Genomic DNA, 12017 nt, shown 5'->3' on the forward strand with positions numbered 1-12017 from the left:
GAGTGGAATATTATCAATGAAACAAAAGGCAGCAGGATTCAATATGATCATCTTTCCAGACTTTATCTGTTTGTTCCAGTCACTCCTAATAAGCCCTGTACAAATTTTAAAAGCATATCTCTCTTGCAACATGGTGACGAGGCCTTTGTACAACACCAGACCCTCCAAGTTTCCCTATTTTCCAGGGACATCCCTGATTTGGAGAAGCCGTCCCGGTTTCTGATTTCATCCTGGAATGTCCCACTTTTCCTTAGGATGTCCCTATTTTCATTGGAGAAATATTGGAGGGTATGGAGTTATCTGACCCATCTGAAGGAAGTCCTGTACAGAGAAGGGTTTTTTTTAAATGTTTTATTATGTTTTTTATATATGTTGGAAGCTGCCCAGAGTGGCTGGGGCAACCCAATAAGATGTGTGGGGTATAAACAGTAACATTATCATTATGGAATGGGACATCCCTATTTTCATTGGAGAAATGTTGGAGGGTATGCAATACATCCTTTAAGTCCCCTTGCTTTCCCCCCATTTCAAATTCCTCCATCTTCTGCAGCATGTGAAAGAAAGTAGTCTGTTTGGGAAGACACCAAATCAAGAAATAATCTGACACGTGGAAGGGTAGATTAGAGCTGGGGAAACTTTGGCTCTCCAGATGTTGCTGAACTATGACTTTGCGTCAGCTCCAGTAAGAATGGTCATTGACCAAGGATGACAGGAGCTTTAGTTCAGCAGCCTTTGGAGGACCAAAGGTTCCCCACAGCTGGTGTGGAGAAACATATTTCAATCTGGGCAAATCTTTTAGAAGTCTTGGATAAATGTGATGCAGCAGAAGAAACAGAAACTGATGATGATAGCTTGGAAAACTAAAGTGATTAAATTTCATGTACTATTCCTTGAGTCTAGGTCTCCCCCACAATTTTTCTCAGCTCTTTTAATGGAAATGAGTGCTTTATGTCTGCTTGACATTGTAAAGGACTGGAAGAGACATACAAATTTCAAGAATATATAATAATTTGTGTACTATAATGCTGATGGCTAATTCCATTTTTACGGGGTTTTTTGCCTTTTCTGCATAAACTGGCAAAACCAAAGAGACAGTTTGGCAGTTCTAGAATTCTTCTCTTGAGGAACACCGGTAAACCTAGTATATGCCTTGGTGACATCTAAATGAAATCTACGAGTTACAGCGTTCCAAATTACTGCCACAATCCAGCGCAAGTTTGCTAAGGCTAAGACCCTTGAAATCAATGGTACTTTAGATGAGTCTAATTCCCAGGACATTGTTTTCAATGGCTATGTTTTGCCAATTTGTAGTTTTAGAGAGATTTGATGGATTGTAGATGTATGAATGACTCTTGCATCTGTAAAACTCTGTGAAGGAGTCATGGATCCTCCTCTTCTTTAGATTTAATGTGAAATGTGCATTGCCTTCTTGTTCAGCATTTTTAGAAACTATAGGTGATACCTCATTGAGTCAAACCCAGAGTAAATCAGTTGAACCAATGGATTTTATCTACTACATTGATTTCAATGAGTTTACTCTGGCTAACAATGGATATTGATTGTGTAATTAATAATACCTTGGGTCTGAAAGTTACTATGTGTATTTGTGGCTGATTAATTAATTTAGAATTTCAGCAAGAAAGTGATGTTTCTTCAATTATCTTTTCTTGTTGTTTCAGGTTGGGTTTTCCCATGATGATTATGAGCTGCATCATTGGAATGTGCTATCTCCTTGTTGCTCACGTTGTATTGGGTTGGACCTAAGAATGTATATATTGATTATATATACTGAAGACCAAAAGACATTTTTCATTCTTTTCCAACCTCTGTTGCGTTTTTACAAGGCTGTATGAAAACAAAAAGCTTTTATTTGGGGGGGCGGGGGGAGTGGAATCATTCATGCTGCTACTCCTGTCCAGCTTTCTGTTATGAACATGGGAATTCATCTGATGCCTATATGGAATTTCTCCACTTGGAAATGATGCCCACATTCATTTCAGTTGAGAGAACCAATTTCTGTGCACATTGTTGTGTGTGTGTGTGTGTGTGTGTGTGTGTGTGAATTGCCTACCTCTGCTGAAATATTGACAGGGACCATTGTGAATGCAAGAGAGATATGTGCTCATGTCTAATGCACAGGAAGCTCTGGGCCACAGCTGTATTTAATAACTGGCAGCTAAACAGCTGAGACACAAAATCAAAAACATCTCATAATGCACATTTTGATGGGCTGTACCATTTTAGATTAAAGGTGGAAGAATTGTGTGAATGCCATACAGAATAGAAGCTAGTGTGTCAACAGAAAAAGCGAAGAGTTAGATCCTTACTTATTAGTTTTATATATGAAGAAGCATTCAGATGTGAATCCCCCCCTGCAGTCTAAAATTGTATAGCAGAGGAAAAAATGCACCATATGACCCTTTAGATAATGTGCTTCCATCCTTAATTGACGTCACTGTGGGCTTATGTTCTTTGACCAGCTTATAGAGCAGAATATTGTGATTTAAGATGCACAAATGGTCTTATGGTGGAACCAAATTTCTTTAGGTTCATTTTTCAGCTCAAAAGTAGTGATTTTGCTGAGGATGAGTCCTCCCAGATCTTTAATCCTATTATTATTATTATTATTATTATTATTATTATTATTATTGGAAGCTTGCCTGATACTCCTCAGAGGTCCTTTGCTTTGCTCCCACTTCAGTGGACTTTTTAAGGAAACAACTCCTGGTGGGATTCAACAGAGTTGTTTCATGTGCAGAACAATGTCAGCTCATGCAATGAGATTCCAGCCTCTCCTTCCTCCCATGCCTTCTAAATCTGTTCTGGAGTGTTGGGGGAACCCCCCAGAACAGTTTTAAGGGGTGAACAGGAGGAGTAGAAGGGGGAAAGTGCCATTGCATGAGTAGACCTTGTTCTCCATGCACATAAACCACTTGAGTTCCCCCCAGTTTCATTCTTACTTGAGACCACACAATGGGCACAATGACATCAGAATACCAGGTAGTTATTCAGATTTGACTATTTGCTGTAACCAATAATAATATTAAATAAAGACAATTAAATAAAGACAATTATTGACCAAGAAGGTAGAACCCCAAACCAGTAGGTTCAAATGAAGAGAGGATATTGTTACTAAACATTTTTTTAAAAAAACAAAAACCAGAGTCTCTGTTAGTATGAGTTGTTTGGATACTGGAACAGACTTCCTCAGAAAATGGTATACTTGGCTCCATTGTAAGTTTTTAAGCGGTGGTTTTAACAATGAAATTTGAACATATGTCCTGCATCAGCAGATGGTTGGACCTTTACTGTCCTGCCCAACTCTGTGATTCTTTGAAAATGAACACTTTTACAGCCCCTTAGCAATGATTCACCAGAAACTGCAGAAAGAGGGAGACTTCTTTCAATTCCGATAATGATCCTTGTGAAAGTGGTGTCCCTTTTTAGCTCAGCCCTAATTAATATCCAAATAAATGCTTTTTGAGATATGAGTATTCACAAGGGACTATATTTTTATCCTAAAATTATGTTTGCTTTGGTCTGCATGTACTCACAGATGAAAACCTCACTTGCTATGTTCAGTAGTTTTTCTTTTGGTTGTCAATTTGCCTGTCGATATATTCTCTAATTGTATGAAAGCACCTGATATTCAGCCAGTGTTTGCTTTAGTAGATAAGTAAATAGGCAAACTGCATAATGAGTTATACATCATTGTCTGTGTTTTAAAATAAACACATCCAAAGGAAGATTTGGAGTGGAAACAATAATCCCTTTTAATCTGGCTCATGGTTATCTGCAACTAAGTATTTTCATGGGAAATATTATCATTCGACACTTAGACGGGTTTATATAAATTAAATGAGGAAAAATTAGTCTGTTAGGTAAATTTCAGAACTGTTTACCTATGTGGGGGATACAGTGATTTCAGTATTTTTGGTAGTAATCAAGGATATGTACATACTTGCTTTTGGTGTTGCTAATCAGTGCTGTTGAAGAACAGCAATAGGGCAGAATCATTTCCCACTACCTGAGTGCAATCTTATAGGTAATGTGATTGCAAATATAGAACCAGGGCAGCTATAGAGAGAATGAGTGCATCTGGAATCAAAGAACATCTTTTTGTAAATACTTCGCAATATTTGGAAAAGCTTGCCATCTCCTTTTCTAACTGCCACGATTCAAAGAAGGAGTAAGCTGACAATCCTGAGATAAGCTGCTGTTCTTTTTTGTAATACTACAATAAAACAGTATCCAGCATGTGTAGTTTTGTCCTACATACACCTAGTCCTCTTTTGGACTGTGCCCAGAGGCTTTTAACAGCTGTATGATAGGGAGAAATTGAGGGGACGCAGGTGGCGCTGTGGTCCAAACCGCTGAGCCTCTTGGGCTTGCCAATCGGAAGGTCGGAACTTCGAATCTGCATGACGAGGTGAGCTCTGTCCCAGCTCCTGCCAACGTAGCAGTTCGAAAGCATGCCAGTGCAAGCAGATAAATAGGTATCACTGCGGTGGGAAGGTAAATGGCGTTTCCGTGCACTCTGGTTTCCGCCACAGTGTTCCGTTGCACCAGAAGCAGTTTAGTCATGCTGGCCACATGACCCAGAAAGCTGTCTGTGGACAAACGCCGGCTCCCTCGACCTGAAAGTGAGATGAGCGCTGCAACCCCATAGTCACCTTTGACAGGACTTAACCATCCAGAGGCCATTTACCTTTTTTACCTTTACCTAAGGATAAATCCAAAGTACACAACATGTGGCACCCTGAGATGAAAAGCTCTGTGTATGAAGAGTAAAGAACTAGCAAACATAATTTCTTTTAATAAGGATTCTACTGCAATCTGTTGGTTATTAAACCATTTTATAAAAGAGATACTACCTCAACAGTGAAATTATGAATTGTCTATGCTTTGGTATCTTTTACTATCATGCTGTGACAAACACACACACAATGGCTGCTCGAAGAAATCAAGTAGATTACTGTCTGTTAAGCCCCTTGATTATGGGAGGGGTAGCCAGCATGGTGCTCCCCAGATGTTTTGGTTTACAGCCACCATCAGCTCCAGCCGCCAATTCTCAGGGGTGATGGAAGTTGTAGTCTGAAATATCTGTAAGACACCATGCTGGCTTGGGTCTCCATTCAGTTTTTGAGCTTGTCCTTGCATTTATTTCTCTGATTGGTTGAGATAGCAAGTTACCACCTCTTCCTGTCCATTAAAAATAGCTTACTGGAATTGACAACCTCCAAAATATTTTATTTTTAAATTTGGGAGGTTTTACTTGTTCCATGTAATTAGAGGGACCAAAACTTACTGGTTTGCAGCATCATTTGAATGGAGTTCTGCTTGGGATGCTGGTGGATAGAGACATGAGAAGCATTTTCACTGATTTTCATTTCCATATGCCACTACTGCCCCCCAGCATCACCTCCCATTGTTCTGGAGTGTCTCTCAACCTTCAGAAGCAGATTTATTTCAGTGAAGTAATAGAGGGCCGCAAGGGGCAGGGGAATAAATGGAACTAGCCTACTCCCCAGTTCTGCCAGTGGGGTTCCTTTACTGTAGAAGCCTTTTGCACATGAAAGGAACTCTTGGTTGTGGAAAGCAAATCCAACCCATTGATACTTACTGGCCATAAGATCACTATTAGTTCATTTCTTTTTTAAAAAAGAAAACCCCACATTGATCTCTGGATGAAACACAGACAGTTATATAAAACAAATGCTGAATATTTTCTTTTTTTACTGAGGGCTTAATAGTCTGGTAAACGCTAGTCTGACAAGCTCAAGAGGCATGCTGAATACATACATTAGTTTCTCATTGTAACCTATGTAACTCGTCTACCAACATACTTTTCACGAAAATGGAAGCTATTTGCCTTTGACATCCCTTGTAGTTATCCTAGAAATGTCCTCCCTCATCACTATAGATGAAATAGTCTGGCATAACAATATACATGGTGCATATTCCAAAATGTGTGTGACTTTATTTCTGTGTTACCACCACACCAAATATATTGGGGATTGTTGGGTTTTGTTTTGTTTTTGCTCAAAAGATGAGAAAGAAACAAGTCAACTGGAAAATTAATTTCTCATTCAAATGTGTGTCATTCAATAAACATAATTTTTGAAAGCAGGCATGATGATCATTCCAAGCATGGCTTCTGTATTGCCTTATTATATCCCACAATGTTAAAACTCAATTTGTGTCATCCTACTTCAGTTAAACTCAGGGAAAATGCACTTCACTTGACAGTTACTCAGATTTCCCCCTGGAACTCATCGGGGCAAAGCAGCTGTCAAATAAGACACCCAAAGAACTTCATTATGGTGGGAAGACACTAATATGCCTGGCTGATTGGCATGTGATGGATTCCAGCATTTTTAACAGTTAACAAATTTTCCTACTTGCCATGGGAGTGGAATTAACAATTTGTGTGTGTATAGCTGCTTTATAAATCATATGGATCCTTCTAAATGGTTACTGGCAATTTGTATGGTCTGTCGATATCTGTGTATGTAATATATCTGAAACTATCATTTTAACAGCATTAACTCTCCCAACATTCACTTGATGAAAATAGCAAAGTTTGAAGTAGCTTATTGATTTACAAGTACTCCTTTGTTTTATGTAGCTCATGCAAAAAATCCATAAAGCACAATATGCACATGGGTACAAATTTATGCATGTATTTTGTCTGGGTTGGTGAGGGCTAATGTGGGTGGCACTGTGGGTTAAACCACAGAGCCTAGGACTTGCCGATCAGAAGGTTGGCGGTTCGAATCCCTGCGATGGGGTGAGCTCCCGTTGCTCAGTCCCTGCTCCTGCCAACCTAGCAGTTCGAAAGCACATCAAAGTGCAAGTAGATAAATAGGTACCGCTCCAGCAGGAAGGTAAATGGCATTTCCGTGTGCTGCTCTGGTTCGCCAGAAGCGGCTTAGTCATGCTGGCCACATGACCCAGAAGCTGTACGCCGGTTCCCTCGGCCAGTAAAGGGAGATGAGTGCCGCAACCCCAGAGTTGTCCACGACTGGACCTAATGGTCACTGGTCTCCCTCACCACAACCGAAGCTACACATACAGAGATTCATGATGGAAGAGTGCACAGCCCAAGTAATGGCAGTGGGCTTTGAGTGAGATTTGGGCAAGCATCTGCCCACCTATGTCTAACAAATATTTGGTGTGGTCAGAACAGAATGATCACTTTGGTTTTGAGAAGGGGAGAAGCGTGGATGTTACTGACTGGAGGCCTGCTCTTTCTAACCCCTTTATTAAGTGATCGTCATTGACACCATCTGTTTAAAGGCTATAGCACAGATATTTTTTTTATGGGCACCTGTGACATCGTAGCAAATGTAGCGCTGCGAGGCCGTTAAGAAAATCACATGGTTCAGAAGTCAAATGGCAGTAAGAACAACTGAGAGTTCTTCTTTGCAGTGACAGCAAAGAAGAAAGGAAATGGTGCCGAGAAGCAACAAGAACAAAGTGAACGAAAAGTGTGCTAAATAACACCAAAAACAGCGAAAACATATTCTCAGCAAGTTGCCTGGAAATGGTAGCAGTGGAAGCAAACATGAAACTGTAAGTAGTTTGAAGTAGTGCTGGTGCGTGTGTGTGTGTATGTGTGTGTGTGTCAAATGGGACTTCCATTAATCAGGTGTTGGTATGTTGCTTCCTGTGCTACTGGAGCTCTGGTTTCACTACAAACCTGACAGGCCAAAGTTTGCAGTTTGTGGGGGATATCATCTGGACCATAGATGGGGAAACTGTGGCTGCCATTAGCCCCAACCAGAATTGCCAGCATCTGGAGGGCCACATATTTCACAACCTGGATCTAGACTGCAGTACCAGCCTGGCTGAGCATTGTCAGCTCACCCTAAGGATCAATACCTGTCCACCATAAATCTACAGACCCAAAGCTTGCACCTTAGTTCCAAGCAACTTGTACTCGGTGCAAGGGGACAACCTATGTTCCCTCCCCTTTTTGTGATGGTTACCTTGGATCATGATCTTGCCTGGCTTTGACTACACATTCACCTCCTGCCCCTCTGATGCTTGTTTGCTGCTTGGGAACTTGCCAGCTTTGGACCTGCTTCTGGTCCACTTAGATGGACAGCCACCTCCACTCAGTCCTGCAGACTGGCCTTTGATGAGATCTGACACTAGAACAACACACACAACACACAAAAGATAAAGCAACCATTATCGCATTCGCAGAACGTGACTTCAGTTGAACCAGCCTTCTTCATATAATTCCAGCAATTTTATCTCCATGTATCAGAATCCAGCACACTTACCATTCAAAAGCTTAACATTCCCCTGTGAAGGGCTAATCAGGATTCCAATATATGTTCTTCATACCATGTCTTCCAAAATCACTATTTCCCTCTTTTATAGCCTTTTAGAATTCTGGGATTCTGTTCCTCTGCAGGGGCTTCACAAGAAAGGAAGCTGCAAGAGGAAATGATTCATTGATAAACAAAAGAGGTTTAGCACTTAATATTCCTACTCTGACCAAGCAGGATTATTGAAATGGTCATTAATGGCACTCCTTATAATGTTCCCATTGATGTGAGAGGTGGGTGCTATCTCGATTCAATCTTTTATATATTTTCTTTAATTTAAAATAGTCATTACTCTTCATTGCAGCAGCAATCTCAGAACAGTGCGCATAAAAGTTTAATTACTGTACATCTAATAAAACAAAAACATGTCAATCCATAATAATTAGCAGTAACGCTTAGGCATTAATGCCTAGCAAATGCCTGAGCAAAGAGCAGTGTTTTCAGCTGGCACTTATAACTCAAAAGAGTTAAAAGGAAGAAGAAGTAGCAATTTTTTTAAAAAACCAAATAATTCCAGTCACAAAAAAGCTCTTGAGGAGATAGCCAAGCAGGACCATAGAGGAATGGGGCCTGAGAAGAGTCCTGAGAGCCAGAGAAGCCACGACCAGTAGTTCCCCACCCCAATTCTAGAGGCAGAATGCTAGACTTGATCAAGCCAGGCAGTTCTTATAGTCCTAAATTGCCCCAGGCTGAAATTTACAGCTGCTGTTACTGCCATGGCTGTTGTGTGTGCCTTCAGTTGGAGATACTCTGTTTAATTCGACTGGATAATCAAATGATATTTAACTAAGGATATAGCTACTTGAAAATCTCCATTTATTCAGCAAGAAAATGTCTGAAGCAGCGGGCATAATGACTGAAAGTTACAGAAGGGGCCCTTGTTTTGGAGGCAAGCTCTCGGAAATAAATTTGGGCCATTTTCCAAATAACTGTTTTTCCTCCTGCTATTTCCCTTGAATGTAAACTAGTGTGTTTCCTGAAGCATCCTTGCTGTTTCATAATGGTGAAAATAGGCTTATTCGAAGCCTCTATGTCAAGACAAATAGATGCATAAGATGAAGCTGTTTGTTTGCATAGGATCTTCCCCCGCTCCAATTATAATCTAACTTTCAGTGACTGAAAGAAGCCTGGAGAAGGATATATGAACATGTACCCCACAACCCTCCTTATCTTGAAGTACACCAAAACAAAGATACAATGTGCTTCAAACAATTCAAGATAATGCAGCAAAATGCAGTTTGCAAACTGAATGTAACTGCAAATTCCATTGTAATGGTAATATGCCTATTAGCTGAAGCTGAGCATCCCCAGTGTTCTGTGCTATAATTCTTACAGATCATGAATTAAGCAATATAAATCATTGGTTGTATCAAACATAGCACTAAATAAGCTTTTCTCCCGCACAAGAATTCCATTGGCACAACGGGACTCCCCCCTCTCACCCCACACTCTTTAAATCTCTTTCGGGGGATCCTTCAACACACTCACACCCCAAGCAGATTTGGGGAGGATGTGGGGTTGGAAAGTAACAGTGTGCAATAGGAAAGCCCTTGCAACTAACGGCACATTAATTGGATGCCAGCTTAACTTTTTAGTTAGGTAACAGAAAGCAAATCTGAAAATAAATGCCAATTGTTAAATATGTCAACAGCCTCAAACAAGGGGGTGGGGGGAAAGACAGTATCAGAATTAGAGATGGGAAAACTGTTGGTTTCTGCTCTCTTCACTGTGCAGCGAAAGGCTTGTCACAAGACAATGTTTACATTCCACAGAGTTACTGTTGGAGTTTTCCCACGGGAAAGGGAAACTGGATGTGACGTACACTGGTTTCCTGTTTTTCACTGTTCAGTGTGATTCTCTCTGTGCTTCAGAGGAGAGAGGATGCAGTTTTCTGCTCCGGCAGAGACAAGATGTTTTTCTGTAATCTACCAGCTTTGAAATGTAAATAAAGCAATATAGAGCATGTTGGCACGTATTCCTCATCATTCCGCTGTGCACTTGGATGCTACAAATCAACATTTTGGTTATGGGCCCAGAAGACGCAGTCATTGGAATTCCGGAAAAAGGATCGGAATGCAGAGGGACGGATCGGACGGTATCTGCGCGTCAAGATGATTGATGAGGTATGTGCTACTGCTCCGGGCAGCCTGCCAGCTTCTATTTAATGGCTTTATGGCTGGACTTTGAACTTTTATGTCCGTTTGCCGGCTACAGGCAGCGGCTATGCCTATGCTGGGGAAATCGAAAGTAACTTTTGGGCTGAAGCAGCTGCTGATAACAGTGACGCAGCATGATTTAGGGCAGAGAGAAAGCTGTTTTGAACTTGCCTTTGGAATGAGGCTTGAAGCAGCACAGACGCAGCTTGTATAAAGCAGCTTGTTTAAAGCAGCAAAGATGACGCAGAAGGCTAATGCCAGAGTCATGATGGCCCTTCAGGATGCTTGTGGGATTCCCAAGCTCAATAAGAAAAATTATACGGACTGGGTTATCTATGCAGAGGCTATTCTGCGGAAAGAGGGTCTGTTTGAAGTTATTACAGACACCCCCCCCAGCTCCAGTTACAGATGCATGGAAAGCTAAAGATTCCAAAGCAAGGGGAACTCTTACATTGATAGTATCCCCAGAAGAGCTCTGTCTATTGCGTGATAAGACCTCAGCCAGAGAAATTTGGGACGCTTTGAGGGAGGCACACTTGAGGACAGAAGCTGGGTCTACTATGTTTTATTTTAACAAGCTGCATAATATGGCTCTTGCTGAAGGTGGAGATGTGCGTACACATCTGATGGAGATGCAGAATCTGAGACATGAGCTGCAACAGAGAGGACTCAACTTTCCAGAGGCTGTGTATTCCTTCATGATACTACAATCTTTGGGTTCAGGTTGGGAGTCTGTTGCGACTCAGATTGCTGTACAGCCTACCGCTCAGCTGACAGTGGATTATGTTACTGCCGTGATTCAAAATGAAGCAGATCGCCGGGGTGCTGGCTGCATGGGAAAGGGGGAGTCTTCACAGACGTCATCCCAGAGTGCAGTGGAACCACCAGATGGCGCCAAAGCTTTGAAGGCAGTGAAATGCTACTCGTGTGGACGTCTAGGCCATATGAAGAGGGAATGCAAATATCCCAGGGCCAAGACAGAGCAGCGCAGCGAAAGCTCATCACGTGGAAAAGGCCAAAGCAGAGGCAAAGGTCCGGTGTCCAGGACAACGCAGCCCAAAGCAATGGTCTCACGCTTCACTCCAAAAGTTGCAGAGGTCCAGAAGACGTCTAGATCTTTCTTCGTTGTTGATTCAGCGGCAACACACCACATGTGCAACGATAAGCGACTGTTCGTGTCTTTTACACCGCAGGAAGGTGCGATTCACCAGGCGGATGACCACACAATTCCCAGTAAAGGCTACGGAACTGTTGTTCTTCACAGTTTGGACTTATCGATACAGAATGTACTTTATGTGCCGGATGCCAAACATAATTTGCTCAGCGTCGGACAGCTGAATGAGCGGAACATTGACGTTTCCTTTAAGAACAAAAGGTGCATCATCACAAAGAAAAATGATTATGTATTGTATGCTGAATATGTTGATCGTTTGTATGTTTTGTATTATGATGGTGTTGTGCAGGATGACACTTGTTGCATTGCAGGTTCTAACAAATGTTTGCATGCAGAATGTATTCATGA

General features: G+C 41.4%; 1 protein-coding gene across 2 annotated transcripts in view; it reads left to right on the top strand.

Moving 5' to 3' along the window:
- OCA2 (OCA2 melanosomal transmembrane protein) overlaps window positions 1-6129 on the top strand; it is a 158381-nt gene extending 152252 nt beyond the window's left edge. For both annotated transcript variants that reach the window (XM_079972593.1, XM_079972592.1), the window contains exon 24: window positions 1680-6129. In XM_079972593.1, coding sequence (XP_079828719.1) covers window positions 1680-1764 — 85 coding nt within the window. In that variant the 3' untranslated portion in view covers window positions 1765-6129. The remainder of the gene's footprint in view (window positions 1-1679) is intronic.
- Window positions 6130-12017: the final 5888 nt, after the last annotated feature.

This window comes from Podarcis cretensis (assembly GCF_951804945.1).
Source record: "Podarcis cretensis genome assembly, chromosome: 4".
Lineage (NCBI taxonomy): Eukaryota > Metazoa > Chordata > Lepidosauria > Squamata > Lacertidae > Podarcis > Podarcis cretensis.